The sequence below is a fragment of the Micropterus salmoides genome, unplaced genomic scaffold, assembly GCF_014851395.1.
Source record: "Micropterus salmoides isolate LMB-PRFRI ecotype aquatic unplaced genomic scaffold, ASM1485139v1 Ms_hic_scaffold_6, whole genome shotgun sequence".
In the NCBI taxonomy this organism is placed as follows: domain Eukaryota; kingdom Metazoa; phylum Chordata; class Actinopteri; order Centrarchiformes; family Centrarchidae; genus Micropterus; species Micropterus salmoides.
In genome coordinates, this window is record NW_024044348.1 from 19,025,118 (window position 1) to 19,047,602 (window position 22,485).

General features: G+C 40.7%; 1 protein-coding gene across 2 annotated transcripts; it reads right to left on the bottom strand.

The window, feature by feature from the left end:
- Window positions 1–4,053: 4,053 nt before the first annotated feature.
- On the bottom strand, window positions 4,054–21,805 carry trim66 (tripartite motif containing 66). 2 transcript variants are annotated; one of them, XM_038701755.1, is made up of 18 exons: window positions 21,671–21,805; window positions 18,141–18,371; window positions 17,098–17,311; window positions 15,086–15,215; window positions 14,651–14,767; window positions 14,375–14,489; window positions 13,959–14,105; window positions 13,447–13,564; window positions 12,357–13,186; window positions 10,002–10,208; window positions 9,390–9,519; window positions 9,204–9,285; window positions 8,929–9,115; window positions 7,312–8,231; window positions 7,085–7,208; window positions 6,914–6,988; window positions 5,951–6,103; window positions 4,054–5,785 (listed from the first exon to the last, which is right to left on the bottom strand). In XM_038701755.1, exons 2-18 carry the CDS (start codon window positions 18,147–18,149, stop codon window positions 5,549–5,551), a joined length of 3,795 nt encoding a protein of 1,264 aa, XP_038557683.1. In that variant the 5' UTR covers window positions 18,150–18,371; window positions 21,671–21,805; the 3' UTR covers window positions 4,054–5,548. The 2 variants fall into 2 exon arrangements, with proteins under 2 accessions (XP_038557683.1, XP_038557684.1); XM_038701756.1 differs by lacking the exon at window positions 21,671–21,805 and adding an exon at window positions 21,082–21,545.
- Window positions 21,806–22,485: the final 680 nt, after the last annotated feature.

Below are 22,485 nucleotides of genomic sequence, written 5' to 3' on the forward strand. Positions count from 1 at the left end.
CTGCGATCTGCATCTCTCTTTTTCTCCTGCTTTCTAGACAATTTGACTCTAACTGTACTTTTTTTTCACTGCATTTTTAATAAAACCTACAGTGGTGCAAAATGACTAAAACGTTTGCAGTTTGAGTTGAAAACAGAGGTTTCCACATTCATTGAATTCAGATAGAAGAAGACATGGAGAAATCAAGTGCTGCTGGTGCCTTTGTAAACTAAATTAATGAGCCAAAATGATATCTAATTTATTTTTGCCCTGAATGCTGTCTTCTAGTAGGTGCTGCTACCTCTCAGGCAGGTTGCTGCCCCATTGAAGCTCTGCCAATCATGGCTGTTTAAAACATTATGTTTGGTTTACAATCATGGCTACATTTTGATGGAAATGCCTACCTTGAAGGCCAAACTTAAGGGTAAAAGAGTCCTCAATCCCCTCCTCGCACCTCCAGTTCCAAAAACTTTCATACTGCTATGATGATAAGTAGGTAGGTTTATTGTCACAGTATAACAAGTTATAGAGTAAAATTAAGTTTTGTAACTCCCTTCTGCTACATAGCAGACGATATACATTAATAAAGAACCAATTATGAAAAATGGTAAACAGAAACAAACTATCATCACTGGAGCAGTGCTGAGGATGACTTAGAGTTTAAAAGTCTGATAGCTACGGGGGTGAAACTGCTCTACAGTCTGGTGCAGCAGAAACTTCTATATCTCTTCCCAGAAGGCAGCAGGGTGAACAGCAGGGTGAACAGGCTGTAGCTGGGTGGGTACTGTCCTTTAGTATTCTTTGGGCTCTGCGTAGGAACCTCACCTCACCGTTATCACTGATGCTCAGGAGATGGGTACCAATGATCTTCTGAGCAGTTTTAATCACCTGGTCGTGCACATCCCATGCCAGTTTGTGATGTTCCCAGTCAGGATGCTTTGTATTGCTCCTCTTTAAAAAGCTGACAAAATCTTGCCGTGGGAATTTGGCCTTCTTAAGCTTCCTCAAGAAATACAGTCGTTTCTGAGCTTTCTTCACCAGCATGGAGATGTGAGACAACCATGCCAGGTTCTCCGTTATGCTGATTGCCAGGAACTTGAAACTATTCACCTGCTCCACCTCAGCACCACTTATGTAGACACGAGTGTGTGTCTCTATCGCCTTTTTCCTGAAATGATCAACGATCAGCTCCTTAGTTTTGCTGATGCTGAGCTATAGGTTGTTCTCTGAGCACCACTCTGCAAGAATATGGATTTCCTCCTGATATGAAGTCTCTTCGTTGTTTGAAATCCGGTTTGAATCAGGTTGTAAATGAAGTGTATTATAATATGTCTTTGGGAAGGACTTACTTTAACTCTTCAATAGTTTATGACAGTAGCTTTAAAAGTTGTATTAAAACCTCTGCCTCTATTAATCGATATTAGAGTACATGATCTGTGGGAAGATTTCCCTCACTGGTTGTTTTAAAAAAATTCTCAAGGGTTTCAGAAGTGTTGATACCTCGGCTGTAAAGCTCAATTTAGCTTGTGGTTTCATCAATAGCTGTTTGTGGTAAACACGTGTCAACTCACTGCCCCACACAAACTGCATTAACTGATCGTGAAGCTATAATGTACCCAGAACATTGTACTGACTTATTTGTGTCTTTGTTTATGATGTAGAGATAAAGCTAGCATTACTTCATTTTGCACTACAGCGGGGTTGATTCATGCTGCTTTACAGCTTATGAGCTCCAAATCATTTTAAAATAGATCCTTGCATCTTCCCTCACACAAATTATATTGTTAAATTTATCAGTAAAAACTGCAGGGACATTGATTTGTTTTTACTTAGCAGTATTTAAAAAGTGCTTGTGCAAGCAATTCATGCCATGTTGCACAGTTGGTTGGCTGTAGCAACAATTTCCAGTATGGCCTCCGTTGATTCACTCACCATTCAGGTTTTATCATCCAACACAAATAGGCTGGATTTATCATCACTTTACCTTGGAGAGGGATTTTGGCATTGGATATTTCAATCATTGTCATCATCATTGAGTTTAATCAGAGAAGACACAAGGAAATTAGAGTAGAAGATGGAACCTTTATTCACGGTCCCCCAAACCTATCAGGACCCTTCTGACATGATGGACGATTACATCCATATTGAAATATCTTAATACATCGTGTTGAAATGCATTTAGAAGAAATACTTTGCAGGAAGATCACATATTTTATCAGAAAATTTATAAATAATAAATACGGGAGATGTGCAACCTTCCAAAGTAAATAAAGGTTAGATAAAATTTGTATGAATTTATCTTAATGGATTTACATGTTTGCTACTGTAGGTTTTAGGAAAGAAGCTCAAAAAATCACAATAAGCTTCTGCCAAACTACAGTTTAGGAAAAAGTATGTGAACCCTTTGGAATTACCTGGATTTCTGCATAAATTGGTCATAAAATGTGATCTGATTTTCATCTAAGTCACAACAATAGACAACAATAAACACAGTCTGCTTAAACTAATACCACACAAACAATTACACATTTTCATGCTTTTATTGAACACACTGAGTAAACAGTCACAGTGCAGGGTGGGAAAACTATTTGAACCCCTAGGCTAATGACTTCTCCAAAAGCTAATTGGAGTCAGCCAACCTGGAGTCCAATCAATGAGACGAGATTGGAAGTGTTGGTTAGAGCTGCCTGCCCTATAAAAAAAAAAACCACATCAATTTTAATTTTGCTATTCCCATGAAGCATTGCCTGATGTGAACCATGCCTCGACCAAAATAGTTCTCAGAAGACCTAAGATTGAGAATTGTTGACATGCATGAAGCTGGAAAGGGTTTCAAAAGTATCTCTAAAAGCCTTGATGTTCATCCGTCCGCAGTAAGACAAATTGTCTATAAATGGAAAAACTTCAGCACTGGAGCACAGGAGTGGCCGTCCTGCATAGATGACTGCACGAGCACAGAGCAGAATGCTCAAAGAGATTAAGAAGGATCCTAGAAGACTCACAGAAATCTCTGGAACACGTTAACATCTCTGTTGACAACTCTACGATACATAAAGCACTAAACAAGAATAGAGTTCATGGGAGGAAACCACAGAGGAAGCCACTGCTGTCCAAAAAACACTGCTGCAAGTCAGAAGTTTGCAAAAGAGCGCCTGGATGTTCCACAGCACTACTGGCAAAATATTCTGTGGATAGATGAAACCAAAGTTGGAAGGAACACACAACCCTATGTGTGGAGGAAAATAGGCACAGCACACCAACATCAAAACCTCATCCCAATTTTGAGGTATGGCGGAGGTGACATTTGGGGCTGCATTGCTGCCTCAGGGCCTGGAAGGGTTGCTGTCATCAACGTAAAAATGTATTCCAAAGTTTATCAAGACATTTTGCAGGAGAATATCAGCCCATCTGTCCGCCAGTTGAAGTTCAACAGGAGCTGGGTGATGCAACAGGACAACGATCCAAAGCAGAAGAAAATACACCTTCTGGAGTGGCCCTGTCAGACTCCTGACCTCAACGCGCCTGAGATGTTGTAACATGACCTCAAGAGAGCGATTCACACCACACATCCCAAGAATATTGCTAAATTGAAACAGATTTGTAAAGAGGAATGGTACAAAATTCCTCTTGACCGTTGTTCAGGTCTGATCTGCAACCACAGAAACATTTGGTTGAGGTTTTTGCTGCCAAGGAGTCAACCAGTTATTAAATCCAAGGTTTCACATACTTTTTCCACCCTGCACTGTGACTGTAACCACGGTGTGTTCAATAAAAACATGGAAAGATATAATTGTTTGTGTGGAGTTAGTTTAAGCAGACTGTGTTTTTCTATTGTGACTTAGATGAAAATCAGATCACATTTTACGACCAGTTTATGCAGAAATCCAGGTAATTCTATAGGGTTCACATACTTTTTCTTGCGTCTGTAAATAGTGAGTGCTGGCTGCATACAGTAGATAAACATTTACAGTACACTATGGTGCTGTAAATGCTGATTAATTATGTAAATTTGTCTGTTTCCTGTAACATATAACACATAAACGATTAATAATGGCAGATGGCAAATAAGAAACATATTTTCTCTTGTATACATTTTATTGATAGCAATTTATGTGCATTTATCGTTGACTTAAGAGTAAAAAAAGAAAGAAAGAAAAGTGACAACAGTGACGGTAACTCTACTTTATCAGTCTTCCGTCATACAATAGGAAATATTATTACATCGATTGATTTGAAAGGAAGTAACATTACATTTACTGTATATTCACTACCCTTGACAATGATCAAGGAGTGCACAGACAATAATTTGTGCAGAAAATTACTCTAAATGTCAAGTAAATTCTATTTTAAGCTGCAGGAAGCAAGTAAAGAATGTTTAAAAACAGGAAATGCTCTACAACAGCGGCTATCATAAAATGACATATTCCCTCTCCACAGAGCAGCTCTACCAATAGCAAGGACATTTTTATAATCACCATTACTGAATGATATCAATACCTTACACTCTTAATAAGCCCAAGATATTTGGAAAACAGAAGAGTACAACAGTTTGCTGAAACACTGGTGGAACAGAAAGGCTACGTAACATATACACAAATTTAATTTCTGGTTAAATGTAAAATAAAAATGTATCATTTCATCTGGATATTAAGTCCTCTAACAAACATGAAAATACATCTGCCCTGTTGAGCTCTAACACTGTTTAATAGTGCCCTCACATTCTGTATCACTCTGGTCAAAAAGACAAAGGCAAGAGACTGCTAAGATTCACTGCTGCTGTTTTTTTTTAAAGCTACTGAGACACACAATTATATCAATAATCAAACCTATGACAATTGCCTGCAATCATTTAGTAACTGAAAGGACAAATATAGTAAAATAAAGTTCTGTACAATTACACATGTATACATATGTTTACGAATATGGTAAATACATCCAACCATCCATCCATCCATCGTCAACCGCTTATCCTGCATATAGGGTCACGGGGATGGTAAATACAGTATTTGCCAATATCAAAGTTTCAAAGTGCTTTGTGTAATCAGAGCTATGTTCACCTAAAAAATCCACTTAATAAAGATGCAAAGTGAGATTAATAAACATCCAACTGCAGCATCCATTAACATCAGATAAGTGATCATAGGAAGTCTGAATGTAAATCCAGTAACTAATCAATTCATCAATGGGCAAAGTATAATATGACAACAATTACAGCATCACCTCACTATCATAACTTGGCTACAGAAGTAAACCAACAACTGCTGGATTTCTCCAAAGAGATACAGATATATCCAAATGTGTAGCATATAGTTTTTACACTCTCTGCTCCTCTCTCTGCAGAGATAATAACAGCTTCTTCATTTCAGATATTTGAAATATTTTTTTCAATATGTTCCACTGCCATCGGATGGCAGCACTGTAATATTATTGCAAACCGCAAATTAGGGGTACTTTCAGATTACAGAATGGAAATGTCTTTACAGCCCCACAGGCTGCCACTTAAAAAAAATAAAAATGACACAGAAATACAGCATAGTTGTGTCCATGGTTGCACTCCATTCACCTCTGGTTAGAAGTGCTGTTTCCTTGACTTTAGAGAGTGTCTCCTCTTCCTCTTCCTGTGGCACTGCTCCCTCCTCTCTGGCCAGGGGAAACCATTCTCAGCGGTCCTGTAGGCCTCATCGTACTCATCGCTGTCAGAGTCCGCCTCAGCCGCGGGGAAGACTGTGTCTGGAAAAACTTCTTTCAGCTTGGAGGTGAAGAATGCCTCGAGGCTGCTGCCTGCTTGGGCCACCTCAGAGTCAGGCTGTGGTCAGAGAGAGAAAGAGCTATTACACTCGGATCAGAGCTAGTGAAGCACTGACTGGTGAGGATTATATTTATAATTTAAACAGGGATTAACTGTTTTTTTTCATTATGAGACAAATTGTGCACTGGTTACACACATACAGGATGTCTGTTTTTAACTTACATAATTGAACTTTGCACAGTTGTGAAACATGAGATAGACATCAGCAACAAACTGGTCCAGTGAGTTATAATGTCGGGGATTCCTCTTGTTGAGTTTGGCCCTGATCACAGACAGGTCCATAGGCCTCTTAATGATCTGGTAGTAATGACGAGCCTGCATGAAAAGGAGTGATATTTGAGACCATTTTAGATTAAACCCACTCAGCCACTTTAGTTCCACTGTAATTACGTTATAACTCTTTCTGCAGTCAAAATGCATCACTGTGACAAACCACCTATGTGTAGGGTACTTGCTGAACAACAGAATCTTAATCTAAATCAGGCATTCCTATTTTCTCCTTAGGATAAAACATGCTCAGACAATAATGAGTCAGATATGCACATACAAACTGTAGAGTCTTGATAGTGTCTAAACTTAATAACTACAGCTGCATAGGACTCAAGAAAGGGTAACCTAAGGTATGAATATTAAAGGTACCCTGTGGAGTATTGGACCACTAGCACCGACTATCGTGCATTATTTTTACTCATACATGCTCACGAGGACGCACGTGCGTGCATGTAAGCACACATCGATGCTACACACATATCGGCCAATAGTTGAAAGCTGATCGACAGTTGGATGTGTTAATGCACCAAGAAATGCTGTACTGCAGAGGCAGAGAAGAAGAAAAAGACCGCAAGCTAATGGCAACATTGATATTAACAATGAAATATTTTAAAAAATCAGCTTTGCAAAGTTGGAAGGAAATGCATTCAGCATATTTATCAGGTCTCAAGAATACACTTATTAACTCCACATACCTTTAAACCCCCCAAACCCAGCAATCAAAGTGTGTTTATGTGCGCCAAAACATGAGGAAAAGTCTTCATGACGCTACTGTGTTCCCGGAAGTATCAAGAAAACTAGATTGTGAAAATAAGTTGTCCTTTACTATACTGTGAGAAAAAGGTGATAACTCACAAGTGGACTGACAGGCTCGTGAAATGGAGCACTCAGGATGTTACTGAGGATCAGAAGAGTCAGCCGCTCACATTTCTACAAAGAGTCGACCAAACATGAAAGACAGTTGTTAGAAATGCAGGAAAACGAACACGGTCACAGGAAACCAATGCAGCTAACGAAATGACTTACTCTCTGGTCACATGCAGGCAGTCCTTGTGCAGATGTGTGTTCTCCAGATGTTCTCTCATTCTCACAGTCGTACTCAACCTCTGGCTGCTCAACATCTCTGCACAGGCTACACACCCAGTCGCCTCTGAACAGGACAAGAAAAAGCATCAGGTCAACAGCTCCAAATAAACAATTCGATTGGAGGCGAGAGGATAATGTTGAACGTGCAACAGTATTAGAAAACTTACGAGGGGAAGCTTAGCAGTGATGGGATATGGCAAGACAGATGAAAAACCTTTGGACAGCGGTCACAGCACAGCAGGTCCCCTCCAATGAGACACACAGCACAGAAGTCCTCGCTCTCCATCTCTGCTTTGTCCTCGCCAGGCTGGACTTCCCCAGTGCCTATTTGAGCGACAGGGTTTGCAATCAGAAGAGGCCTCTGACCAGGAACAATGTGGGCGTCATCTTCCAGGTCAGAGCGAAGCGGTTGCGGGTCGTCAGTAGCCAGTTCAGGTTCAGATTCGACGTCAAACTCAGACTCCACAGAGCCCTGAGAGTGCGGAGGCTGATCAAATACAATGTCAGAGTAGTTCTCTGCCTGAAACCTGGGATCATTATAGCCAGGCTGGACATCTGACTCTGTTTCAGCATCGCCTGATTCCACATCAGCGTCCAGCCCTTGGCCGTCCTCTGATCCTGCTCCTGCATCGGATTCTGGGTCTGCCTCATATTCAAGACTTGGCTCTGAATCCCCAGCAATATCAGTTTCACCGCAGAGCACCAGATCTCCTGCAACCAGAGATTTCTCCACAGCCAGACAATCGAGTTCAGCCTCAGATGAAGACTCTGCGTTTGGGTCTGAATCTGGTGATGCATCTGAGTCTAGCTGTGGGTCTGGATCAGCCCAAGAAACCACTGCGCCTTCTGAGACTGATCTTGGATCGGAGTCAGAGTCCAGCTCCAGTGCAGAGTAGCTCTGTGGCACATAATTAGGTGAGTCAGTGGGTGGCAGCGTGGATGCTTTACGAGAGCTGATTGTCCCTCGGCTGTCAAACTCACGGGTGGTCGAGTGTGTGGCAGACTGATTACAGTTCTGGCTCTCTGCATATGGTGGCGCTGTGAGAGAGCGGTTGGCCCTTGTGGTCTCCGTGCCTCCAGCTATCCCCTATGTTTACGACATAGAAAAGAAGAGAAGATGTCTTAAACTTTTTAGGCACACTTTACACATTATACACCACATCAAACAAATGACAATATGTAGATCATGCATAAGGTGCGAAACCCTAAATTACGCATTTTTTATTTTGTACATGCTCTAATCTGCTCCCCTAGACCCAATACAGCATTACTGTGTAGCAAAACACTACTTTTTGATACATTACTTAAGCCAAAGTTCTCAAATTATACATTTCGTCTAAACACAAGAAGCCAGACAAGACCTTAATGAAATACTGTAAAAAAAGAAATTATGTAAATAAGTAAGTGCATAAACAAGAACTTGACAGTTTTTAATATTTGCTTCAGACACACTTCAGTTGGTATTCAAAAAGTCTTGAGGTTCAAAACTCAACCTTACACATGAGAAGGTGTAATTTTTTTTCTTTTTAAAAGATACTTCAATATTTATATCCGGTTATGTTTCTACTGCTGTGAAAATATATAGGTATTAAATAGTAATAAGTAATATAAGCCATTGATTATTATATCAGACTTATTATTATGTGTCAGAAAAACAAAGGTTCTGACCATTTCAATAAAGCTATCATAAATAAAAAAAGAATGAAAATGTTATGTAAGGTGACTGCTCTGGTGTTTTTATAGGATCAGCTTTCCTTTTCTGAATGTAAAGAAATGAGAAGTACTTCGGGTGTTGCATCGTGCCAGGGTCTCTGCTGAAGGATAGTTTGGCTCTTTTCTGCCCCGCTGGCAGGTAAAGGGTCACTCTGACGTCGTCCATGTGGGGGGAGTTGAGACACAAGTATTTTGAGACGCTCTAAGCAAACCACTGGAACCTTGGAGCTTCCTAAGTCCTTCTGAACATCCCTGTCACTTTAGAAGCAAGTAGAGAATGAATGATAAAAACTTATTTTCACAATTTGTTTATGGACAGATGTTTTACTTGACAGCTATTACATACCTGTTGTTGTCAGTTCTAGACACCCTACATTTCTCCTTGGCCTCATAATCAGTCTCTTCATTTACATAAGTGAAAGAATGATCTAAAAAAGAGAAAGATTATGAGCATGTACTGATAAACTTTATATTTAGTTGATTTGGGGATATAAGAAATAATCACATGATCATGAGTATTGTTTTCCAGCACCTGGCTCTGTCTTATAGGACAGTAGAGGAGACCGGTGGCCTCTGGTGGGGACAGCGTCAGACAAAGTTTCTTTGACAGTACAAAGCACCCCATCTGAAGCTCTCCTCTGTCTGGGATCCATACTGGCATACTGAGAACAAACAAAATTTGTCCAAACTATGACTTGCAAAGGATTTATAGGATTTTTTAAACAAGTACTGCACTGATTTAGCATTGCACATCACATTGTCCGACTCTCTTATTTTTACAAAAGTTCTGTGCATGCTTCATCTTTGTCAAAGCCTGGCGCCTACATATTTATACAAATACTGATACAAATTTATCAGATTTCACACAGCTCCCTCTAGAGCCACAAAAGCTTAATACAACTTTTAATCACATATGCAGTAGCATTCCCCAAGACCTGTAAACAGACTTTGACGTGTAAAAGCGGCACAGTTATCCTTTCACATGGATGAGAAGTCCTTAAAGTGCATGTCCATGACAAGAAAGCAACTCCATCTGCTGATAAAGATTATTTGATGAAAGGACAAGAACAGTTACTAAATGAATCTTGGTGGTGAGGTTGTTTTCTCAAAACCCATGTGTGTTCACATTCTGATGCAGGATTACCTTATTCGCCGCTCCTGTCTCTAGGCCGGGAGTGCATCCTGTGGGCCTTTCAGTGTAAGGGCTGGCGGATGGTGCTGCCAGTTCTGCCGGGATGCTCTGGGAGCGTCTCGTCCTCCTTGTGCACACTGAACTGGGGCTGGGTCTGCTGCTCTGCACATCAGATGCACACTCGTGGGCTGTCAAAGACACCTCCAGGGATGTGGATCTCTGTCAGAAACATAAGCATACAAAACTGAGCAGGGTTTCGAGCTGCATCACATGCACAGACACACCTGTTTGCGCCATTAATAACAGAAAGAAGAGAAAAGGAGCGGGATGTGGGAATAACCTTCAGTGTCACACAAGCACACACACCTAGAGGCACACACTATATGAACAAAAACATAATTTAGAGCCTATTCTGGGACACAGCTGCATATATTACTGTTATCATACAGGCAATGAAAGGTTTGGTTTCAGCACCAATTATCATATGTAAATTCACTATCAGGAGTGCAGTGTGGCCCTTTGATTAAACCAGAATAGCAAATTACTTACTACCACTCTCTCCTTCTTCTCTTATATCTATAACTGAACTAGTGTCACGAAAAGCTACTTTAAACACCTCAGCTGTGTCTTCACAGCTTCACTAATGTGCGAAGGAGGACTGACGAATCATTTAACGGCACATTTTTTTAAGACATGTCCCTCTTTCCTCTTTTTTTTAGTGCACCATAATACATATTCAGGCCAGGCTGCTGCCGAGCACGTGCTCCTAAGTTTCATGCGATTAAAACACTTACCTGATCCATGCCCCTTGGGAAAGGTATGCAGGATTCAGACTGTAGAAGAAAATAGACTATAATCCTCTCCAGAAGGGGGAGGGGTGTAGGAATTTATCTCAGAGTGCAAACCAGAACTGAAATCAAACTGGCAGCTCCCTCTATTCCCTTAGTGACTCATTAATGACAGGTTAAGTACATAAATGACTGCGCCCAAGTGGTTTTATGTCGTTTTCAGATGCCGTGACTTGAAAATGTAAATATAATACATCTTTGTGTTTGTACTTTACCCTGTGTGCGCCCTGAGAATTTTTTGAGAGGTGATTATGTGGCTGCTCAAACCTCTGGCATCAAGTGTGATTATGATGAACAGTGCTCTCCTGTTTTTTTTTTTCAGATGCATTGCTTTGAACAGCTCAGCTTTAATTGTCAGAGTAGCTCTTTGTTTTCCCGTCATCCTTTCTTCATAAAAGCAGGAGCGCTGTTCTGTTGCACCATCTGTTTTCAGGCTAGCTGTCAACTGTGGGAAGTGATCATTCTGGCATTAAAAAAAAGTGCGGCTTTAGTTTCAGTCATTTATAGACATTAATTAAAACTGGGTACTGCCTTGAATGCAACAATCCCTTAAACTTCAACATTTCTAAAATATACAATTACCACTTACCATATATAAAACATTTAGGGTTTGTTTGCCTCTGTCTTTTGTTCTTTGTGTTTGTCTGTTTGAACACCTGTGTTTTATAGGAAATAGGGCTGACTCTGACTAATACTCTGTGGTTTTTGAGAGGTGTGTATAAACAGCGCTGTGTGGTTGAGCATGTCATGAGTTGTGAGTAGGGTTTAAATTAGTTTAAGGCCATAGAAACTTTGTAGAACCACGTGTGAGGTGACAAACCAAAAACTGAGGTGCACAATATGCCACCGCACCGCATGCTTTGATCTCACAGTAGCTGAAACAAATATGCACAATTTTCAAACAATGTTCACAACTATGTCGCTTTACTACAACCTTCACCTTATGAAACTGATTCCCACCAAAAAAACAGTTTGGCTAATCACAAATTAATTGCTATCAGCACTGTCACTGTTGGCAGATATGTAAAATGTTTTACAGGTTGTATTTTCATGCAAAGTTATCCCTTATTTTTTTAATAATTTGTATGTAATCAATAATACATCCTTCAGTTTCCTTGTGTCAAGTGTAATGTGTGAAACTTTCAGATAGATTTGCTCATACGGTTTATCTTAAGATGCTATAAATTAGGTTAAGCCTAATTATAATTCAATTGATGCTTAAAGTGAGTCAATTCATTATATGTGAAATTAGGATCAACTCCCCTAGTTATTACAGCTAACTGCTTATGCATAATGCTGATACTTACTTGCTAATGGTTATTTTTTATTTCATTTTTGCACATAATACATAAAAGTTGATTTATGGTCAAGTGAGCCAAATGTATTTTGAATTGAAAACTCTGAAATTGAAATAACTCATGGTTAATGGATAATGGTTATTGATTATAATTATTTAATTACCAGCTAAGTTCACAAAGCTATAAAATTAGAGAGATCCTTGCTTCCCTAATGCTCTCACCCTGCCATCTCTGTGGTCTCTGAGCGTCAGTGCAGGTCTGTTTCTCTGGTGTTCTTTTCTCAGCTCTGCTGCCGGAGGAACACGGAGCTGCTGCTGCTGCTTTTGGACCGGACTCTGCTCCCTCTTGTCCTGCTGCAGCGCCTCATCCAGAAGATCTCTAATTTCAGTCCCCGCTGTTTGTCTACGAGTCGCCTCCAGTCTGCATCTCTCCTCCCAGTTCTCTTCAGTCATCACATCTCTGGCCACAGCTGTGCGGCTGAGACCCTGAAGCAGAGCGGTGCTGGTCGACAGCTTCCCCTGACACTGGCCTGGCCTGCTACGGTCTGCGCTTGGCTGATCCTGGCTGTCTGTAAGAGCGTCTCTCTGGTGTTGGTGATAGAGATAAGATTTTGTTTGAGACTGGGGCTGAGATGCAGTAGCTTGTGGCTGGGATGTAGATCCTCGACTGCAGTTGAGCTGGATGGGTCCCATGATTGGGACAGGTGATGAAGTGGGAGGACATTGCGACAAGCTGTCTGGGTCCCAGCACCTCTGGAGCTGCTGGCTCTGGTGCAAGGAGGCAGAAATAAGGCCAGGCTGAACACAGCTGGTGTTATAAAATGTGGCTTCCAGCTGGCTTTTGTCTACACTGGACAGATCGGGCTGAGAGGGGATGCCATGCAGGCAACACATCTGGGGCTCACAGCAGGCCTGGTACCCACAGCCCGGTTCTCGTCCTCTGTGACACACAGAGGGCAGAGCCAAGCAGGTGATGGGCTGAGGCCTGAGAATACTGGAGCAGGCCAAGCCCTGAGGATAAGTGCAGTTTCCTCCTTCAACAGTCAGCTGGCCTGCAGAGCAACCAAGTCACATTGAGAGCTCTGTTCAACACAATCTGTCATATGCATGCAAATAATAATAGTATTAATAATTAACATAGTGGTATATCAAGAACAACAAATTCACTAGCATTAACTATTATGCTTAAATCCCATTTCAAAAACCTTTAGCAAATTCACTGAATCCTGTCATGCAAAAGAAATCATTTTTGAATAAATTAATTTAATGATGCAATACTATAATATAACCACCTTGCTAAAATTTATTTTACCTAAAGAGGAAACCTGCTTCGTCCAGTAACTGGCATCCCAGTTGAATTTGATCTTAACAGGACTCCAAGAGTCCAGGTGGATCAACGGCTCAATCAGTTGCTGCATTTGGAGTGAAATCTGAAAGAAAAATACATATTCAATATACGAAAAACTAAAAAAGGTAAAGGTACGCGCAAAACAAAAAATCCCAAGCTGCCAATAACACAAATATCCCGCACTGTGCTTTAAAGTACTAAACGTCACTGGTGAACATAATTTTAGGTTAAAAGACTATGCAGATGATTTAGTACTTCCATAAAGTTTCAGGTATCAAAACGTTGCAAGTTTCTGTGGCTAGTAAACTTTACGTGTATAGTTTCGGTGGATATAAATATAAAGAGGAAGACTTCAAATTAAAAAGAGTGGTCAAATGTGTTGTTCAACTTTCTCACAGACAAATTACTATTTCCTCATTGGACTATGTGTGTTACAATAGGACGGTGGACATCTGTTGACCGTCCTGTCAGCGTACCAGAGCCCTGCTGAAGAGTACCGGGCCTCTGCAGTGGTGGGTCGTAGCCCAGGCGATGAACTTCTGAACATGGTCCAGCTGGCCACATATCTCGATTGCCCCCTGCAGCTGGTCCTCCAGACGCTGCTGGAAGTCCTCTGAGATTTTCTGTGCAGAAACCCATAAAAATGCGTCCAGTTACATGTAATTATTGGTACACAGAAAGTCATGGCTGGACTGTGGGCTAAATCAATGACGCTTCTTTTTTTTGACAGGTGTAGTCCCTAAGATGTTGTCTTAAGCAGCTTTGACAGATTATTATGGGTTCTCGTTTGCTTGCTTTCAGAACTGATTACATCACGACAGATACTGATTCTTTGCATGTAGATTTGTGGCTGGCTGAACGATAAGGAGAGAAAAAGAGAGAAAGTAATTACCTCCAGTTGCTCTATTAATAGGTTGGCTCGTTTGTTAAGCTCGTTCATCATAATCATCTTTGCCATTTTAATCTGGTTCTCTGCCTTCCTGTGTGCAATCTTTACTCCATGAAGTCTATGAAGACAGAAGAAGAAATGCAAAAGAAGAAAGAAGCATTTCAGACATCAATTTATGCATTAGCTTTCTATATTTCATGCTGTTAAATTATTGACCATTTGTGGCACAAGTTGCTTAGACTTTGGACTGATTAGGATCTGTAGGAGTATAAAACCAACCTTTCCTCTATCTGTTTAGCATTGTTCTCCACTGCAGACCTCCTCTCTTCCACCTGCACCATCAGGCTCTCAAACAGCCACTGCTGATCCTGTAGGGCCTTTGTGATCTGCACCACCCTAAATACATGAGAGATCACAGCACCAACAGAAAGTTCACTAATTTATTCTTCGGGCACAGGGAGAACACCAAATTTGTTTCCCCTGGGGACAAGGCATTATGCAGGTGACCTTAGAGGCAGCTACTGTACTGAAACATCACAGCAAACAAAAGCATATGAATACTTAATAGGTATTCAGCAGGCCAAGGATAGTATATGCAGATACACATGATAAAAGTGACAAGGCAGTTAAAGAGAGTTGTTGCTCAGGGGAAGTTTTTAACCTGCGGTTAGCCCTTCTCTGCAGTGTCCTTGTGCTGTGTATCTGAGGACTGACCTGTGGTTTTTGTGGGAGGACAGGTGACAGCTGCTACAGCACAGAAGGTCACATGACTCACAAAACAGCTCCAAGGGCTCCTGTCTGTGAGAGTGGCACATGAGGAGGGAACAAGGATATGACCCCGGGCCTAAAAGACAGACGGAGGGAGGAGGGAGGAGGGAGAGCACAGAGCATTAGCAGTTGACAAGCAATTCACAACCACAGCTAGTGGAGGGCCATCAGTATGTGCAGAGAGAACAAACACTAACTAGGAGTTTTAATGACATGAATGTTATCCAATGATCAGGCAAGCAACTACTTTAAGTTTATTAAAGATTATAAGAAGATATTAAACAAAATTTTATTTGATTAAAGTTAGAATTTTTCTCTTGTAGCTGCTTGAAAGGCTTGCCGCATCTCACACTGGCCTAAGTTTCTTGTTGATGTAGCACTTGTTGAACTGTTTTTTGGAGTAATTAGAAATGGTGTGAAGTCAAATTTCAAAAGTAATAGGTAATCAAAGGAACCATCCTGAACATAGTGATTTAAAGTGAGCCGCAACAAACTAATATATGACTACAAAAGTAAAAAGCACAAGACTGGACCCTATAGCGTAAAATGGGTATAATTTTGAGCGCAAAGTCAAAGTTAAATAGTTTTTTCTTCTGTTGACTGGTGGTTTGAATGAAAAAAAACCCGGCAGATTGCATTTTTTTAGGTTTATGCGTTACATTTAATCCCCCTAAACTAAGCTAAGCTAACTGGCAGCTGGCTTTGGCTTCATGTTTACAATACAGACATGAGAGTGGTGTCAATTGTCTTACCTAACACTCAGCTAGAAAGAGAATAAGCATATTTTCCACAATGTGGAACTATTTATTTTAACTCCCCCGTCTTTGGGTGTGGTTTCCCTAAATTGAAACAAATGGATGATTTTTGATCATTGCAATGATTTTGGGCATAATGTTTTTCAGGATTTGTTATTGTTATATATTCTGTACCTGGATATTTTCTGTAAAGATGAAAATGTAATCTGTCATTTTACTTTATACACTTTACACACTGTAAGTTTTTATGTAACTTTTCTAACCAGTCTATGAAACTTTAATATAGTGCTACAAGCCGAGCAGTGGGTGGTTAAAAGTAAATCGTGATGAGTTATATTGCGATGCAATATTAGACATGACCTACCTCTGCACTTTGAAACGAAACAATAATACGATTGTGGGAAATAGGTTGCAACTTGAGGTTGCAGTGACACTGTGTTAAAGTGCATTAAAAGACAAAGATGTAAATGAACAATATCTCAGTGCTGCCCAATCGGCTTTGATGTATTTCTCACACATTTCTAAATAGGTCACTGTAGAAACTGTTGGCCCACAGAACATCTATCTAACAATAGCTAGATAAGGCTAAAGAGCGCAGCCCTACTGCTCTCTGCTGGCCAGCTCACCTCAGCCAACCCCCCTTCTGCCTGCACATCATCACAGATCTCTGTGGTAGAGAGCTGAGCATCACCCCATGTGCATCAACCCGATCGAACTGACCACATCCTGTCTGTCAGCACAGTCACACAGCTTTTCTCACAAGTACACAAGCCAAACAGTAATACTCCCACATCACAATAAAGGTGCTTAGAGCATACTCGTTATGATTTGACATAAAAGCAGCAGGCAACAAAGCTGCCAGGAATACTTGAGGATCTTTAAATAGCAACACACTAATATTAGCGAAAATGAAATCATTCAAGCACTTCAGAATCTGGGACACTTGTAAAAGAGAGGTGTTATTAAAACACAGGGATCTCCAGGAACTATTATCAACCATCGCCATTGTCATGCATTATTCATCGCAGTATCTCCTACTGAGGCATGATTAACAAACAAACAGAGCACCAGACGGGGAAAAAAGGAGCCAAAACAGGATTTCAGGTGATAGGACAGAGGCAGACTGTGTAGCCCCACTAATAATCTGTGAAACTGGCCTGAAAAATGGAAGTAACAAAGTCTTTAAATATGTAAATTGCATGCCTTGTCCAGTCGGAGGCAGGGAGCTGGAACCTCTCTGGTGCAGGTCAGGACACTGGGTGGCACTGGGCCTCTGTTGTTGGTGCAGGTCTATGTACTGGGAAGTTGTAGGGGCTTTCTGATGCTGATGCACATCTGTGCACTGGTAACACAACCACTTGTTGCAGAGTGTACACAGGCTCTGTGCAAGTGTGGGCTCTGAACACTCTGAGCAGCTCTGAAAGAGACACACGTTTAAAATATACAGTGAAGATACTCACACACACACACAGGCATATGTGATAAAAAGATGAGGTGGCATATGTCAGAAACATTTGTGTTGCCGCTTTACTTTGGGCTAAATCACACTTCCAAGTTGTTATTTGTGCTCATGCTTGCAAATGCCTGAGAGACTTTCAGAAGAATATGAGTGAAACTAAACCTGTGCTAGAGCATCATTTGTGACAACAAAAAATTTAAACACTGATTTTATATTCCAACCATCAGCATTTAAACATTGTGATGTATGTAGATGTTAACAAGGAAGGACATACAATCTGTTAAAATAAGGATTTTGGCTATTTTATTATCAATATACATGATAAAACTCATAGAACTTAGTCCTTTGTGTTTACATGTGATTTTCTTTCACATATAAGCAAATAAAAGAGGATGAAAGCTGTCCATTAAATCTAGTAAAATGATTCAAAGGTATTTTCAACCAAGCAATACTTTATTAATGCCTGTGGGGAAATTCATCCTCTGCTGTGGACCCTTACTACCAATTTAGGTGCCTCGGGACCAGGGTTTTAAAACCCCATTCCTTGTCCTAAAACAATGGTAGTGGTATTCCTAATATCAATACAATACCTGATATTAAACATAGGAAACATGCCAACTCTATACAGAAAGGCCTCAAATGCCCCAAAGGGGAACAATCACAGGATCAACAGTGCAAACTCCGAAACTGCTGCAAAAAAGAAAACCACCTCGTATCTCTAGCTGTGTCAGTCAAGAAGAATTCATTCAAATCAAGATAGCATGCAATGCTAAAACAAGCAGCTTACCTTCTCCATTTCAGTGCTTTGAGAGTGGAGCTGTTGCCTGCTCAGCAGGAGGGAGTGGAGAGGAGAGGAGAGCGAGCAGTCTGATGCCTCAGCAGCAAGAAACACTGAGGTTTCTACCTAAGGCAGGAAGCAGCACGCACTGAGAGGTGGCCCCAGAGGAGACGGCTTACATGACAGCCTCACTGTGCTCTCTCCTCCCCCAGTTTATCCATGTGTAGGACCCAAGCCTCACTGCAGTGGTGGAGAGAGTTGTGTCACATTCAAATTCAACCCCTTGCTCGATGTTGCAGCCACCAAAAAAGAGAGAAAATCTAATCCTTTTTCTTAAATAAGCCTGTGCATAATAATTGGGAATTAGGGAGATAAGATAATTATTTTTTTGTAGGGCAAAATATCCCCGGAAGCCCTTTCCAAAATGGAGGAAGGAAGACCAAGTGACCTACAATCACGAAGGAGGGAGAAATTGTACTGTAAGCAACTTTTAGTTCGTTGGAGCAGGCAGTGTGAGGCAGGGTGGGTGATGTTAGGCGCAGGCTGAGTCTGGCTATGTCGCGCTGGGCTAGGATGGGACAGTCGTGGCCTCCTTCCCTTTGTCAGCTTGAGGAGGGGACAGGTCCCAGTGGAGCTACACGCTAACGTAGCACACCGAAACCGGGTCAGGCTCTGATAAGCTCCAGATGGGACTAGGATACACTCGTGCAATTCCCTCTAACACTGTGAAATCAATTAAGATTTTAACTCAGCATGTCAGAGAACATGAACTGAACATATCTGTAAGAGGAACGAAAAGGAGCTAACTGTGGATAATGAGAAAGAGAAACAAAATATGGGATACGGACAGTTTATGAAACAGTAGCATGACAATATGAAAGTTGAAAAAGGAAACTGGGAAACATGGTGTTGTCGAAAGCAATCAAAACTTAAAACAAACGCCCGCCATCAAATATACACCCAGCATCAAACCGCTGTCACATCTGGAGGTGTGAGCAAGTCTGCCTAACAACAACCCCTGCAGCCTGACCTACAAATCTTGACAACTTTCTCATCCTTGGGTGCTTCAGTGGGGAGCTCAGAGCAATCCCATTCCCCATTGTGTGCTCAAAGACCCAATTTGAAACACAATTAGTCAGTCGTAGTACGCCCTGCCTCTCGCTCACCCACCTCTATAGCATTTTCAAACTGTGCACTCATTTTCGCTGCACCTTCAGAGCTTCCCTGCCCTGCTAAGTGAAGCTGGCACCAGATATGCATGCCATCTCAGGAGATGTTACCATAATAGAAACCTGTGCAGCGATATCTCCCTTGAAAGCACCTCCCTATGTAACATCTATTAACACTGAGGTGATGACATCACAGAGAAGGCAGGATTATCTTCCACTGCTCTTAAGTTCTTAAGCCATTTTTCTATTTCTGCACTCAACTCACTTAACAGCCCACTCTCTGTTCTGCAAAGAAATCAATCAACAGGAGAGAAACATCTTCACTATCAACAAATCATAAAGCAATTTAAATAATTTGAGAAGCTCCCAGTTAAGGAGCTCTCCTTGGTTAAAAAGTCAGCTTCAGTTGCTGCAACTTCACGCAGAAACAAGACTGTTAAGCGATATTTGCTCCATCATGTTTATGTCCTCATCATGGGGTGCTTGAACTGCTTCAAATGATGAGATCACACCGTGCGCCTCCTGTCAAGCGGATAAAGACGATTTTACTTTCTGTTTACTGACACCTCACTCTTATGCACATAGTTAGCTCTCATTTTAAAACTTCCTTTAAAACAACATTATTTAAGGGCCATTAAGATGTTTTGATCACAAAGGGACACATATTATCACTTTGTAAAGTTGTTGCAGCTAACTCAGTAGTAAAAAAATTGCCTATCTAACTGCTGTAGCATATTAGACTAGTGGCACACATGGGTTTATCAGACCTTTTATGCTGCTCTAAACATGGTTATTGAGAGCAGCGAAACTTAATGTGTGATCCGTAAATCCAAAACAATGAGCTAAAAGAGGTCAAAAAGATCCATAAAGCTGTAGAGTTAATCTGTAGGTTCATTTAATGTAATATTTATAAAAACTTTATTGATTAATGTACATGCTAAACTGTAGGATCTAATGTTTATCTCAAGTTGATCTAAAAAAAATGGACAAATCATGCAAGAACCTCAGTTTATTTTAATTCTTTTCCATTTGTAAGCCAAATTGCAAGGTGCAATATTCAGCAGAACAACGGGGTGCAGCTGAAGCTACTGTGTAGCACTGAGGACACAGAGGTCATGTCTTCTATTGTTTCGGGGAATTTCTGAGGTTTAAAACAGGCTAGAGAGGATGTATCTTCTAACTAAACTTTAAATTATGATTTGAAGGATGATTCTGGTGGTTTATAGAATAACTATCGTCACTATTTGGGGCAAAAATATTACTTTAAATAAGCCTTAGAGTTTCACCTCAAGAAGATGCTTTGAAACACCATTTAGAGATACTTTAGTGGCTACTCAAACATTTCATCAGTGGGTGGGATTGCACTGGATTGAAGTATTTTTTTTAAATCCTTGTAAGGGCCCTGGTGCAGCCATTATTTATGGGAAAATCTAAATCAAGTCAAGTCGAATTTGATTTATATAGCATAAAAAGCAAAAATTGTAACTAGACCCTTGATTTATAGATATGGAAAAACTCCTTCAAAACTTCAAAGAATTTGTCCTCCATAATGGATGGCATATGGCACGTTTAACTTCACAGTTAACATAAATACAACCTACTGAGGTTCATCAGAAACCGTTTGTGATATGGTCTTACTCTATCTGTGGCTTGGTCATTAGGATACACTACAAATATCATTGTAAAACAATAAATCCCTGTTTGAATATTACACTGAAGTCATGGGGAAACTACCATTTAAGTATGAAGAGACCACAATAGTTTTGTGTTTAATTACTCACTGTGCAAAGCTGTGGGAATTTGGGATTTCCAGTGATTTTCCTTATGGCATCTTACACGTTTGGCTACCTGTTCCATCTGTTCATGAATGTGTCAGGCTGACAGCTCCTGATTAACGCATCTTCGCCTAATAACAAGCATGTCAGTCAAACTGGAGAGATGTGCGAAGCGCCTGCCTCCGCATCTGCAGCCTGCCTCTGCATTATCAGCCTCACCTCCGGCGCATCACTGAGCGTGATATTGTTTTTTAGAAAGTGCGCATGAGATTACGCCCCTATCATGGCATCGTGGTGCAATCCACAACACAACAGGAGGACAACACGAGTCAGCACGCGGACAGTTTGGTGCAAAGAGCGTCTAGAAACTGTGTCTGTGTACACGTTATTCCGCTCGTTAAGTGCGCAGCTCATGCAAAGCATCCTGTCAGGTAAACATCAGTGTGTGAGGGTGTCAGAGTGCTGTTTTCAGTCCAGTGGAAACGAGACTGAAAAGAGACCGAGGAACTCAACTTCTGCCAGTCACGTCAGGTGTGCTGCATGTGTCTGTCCAAAGGGCGAGAGGGTTAGTATTTTTTTGTTTTTTTCCCTTTACCTTGACCCGTGCATCTCCGAGAGTCGGTCCCCCCCATCGGATGTCGCTCTTTAGACCGGACAAATTTTGGATATTCCAAGTCTCGCAGTTAATCGTGAGATTTCACACTGTTTCTCATGCAACACTTCTGACGTTTCTCAAAGCTGCAGTGTGATGAAAGTTTAGAAGCATGGCATTATGGTGAGAACACAGCTCCCCCGTGATGGAGGAAGTATTCAAATCATTTATCTCACTAAAAATAACAACACAATGAAAATTCTCTATTAAAAGTAAAAAGGATTAGAAAGTTTACCTGAGCAATCATGCAGAAATATCACCAGTAATTAAATCATCAAAAGCACAAGTATTCATCAGTGTTACGTTTTTATTCATACATTATATTATTGGACTATTGCTGCTGCATTAACATATAGCCTAAGCAGCATTTAAATGTAGTAACTGAATATTTTATATACTGTTTGGTAGTTTAAAATCAAGTCGTTCGATACTTACAATGTTTTTATTTTTATCAAAGTCTCAATATTGCTTCAAAGCAAACATTTGGAAAAACAGAAAGTCTATGAATTTTATGGTGACATCAAATCACCGGATATTTCAAACTGTTATTTCGTCTGGTAGGGCATAAGTGGGAGGTAAGCATACAGGTTTTCCTAATTAAGGTATCAAGTACCAACATGTAAAGTTATTCTCATTTAAAAAAAAACTGCATTCAAACAATTCTTACGGCATATTAAAGCAGCAACAGAACTCACACTGAGTATTAGTCCCCTTTGTGGTGTTAAATTATTGGTGCATTAACCTGCAAAAAGTCTTAT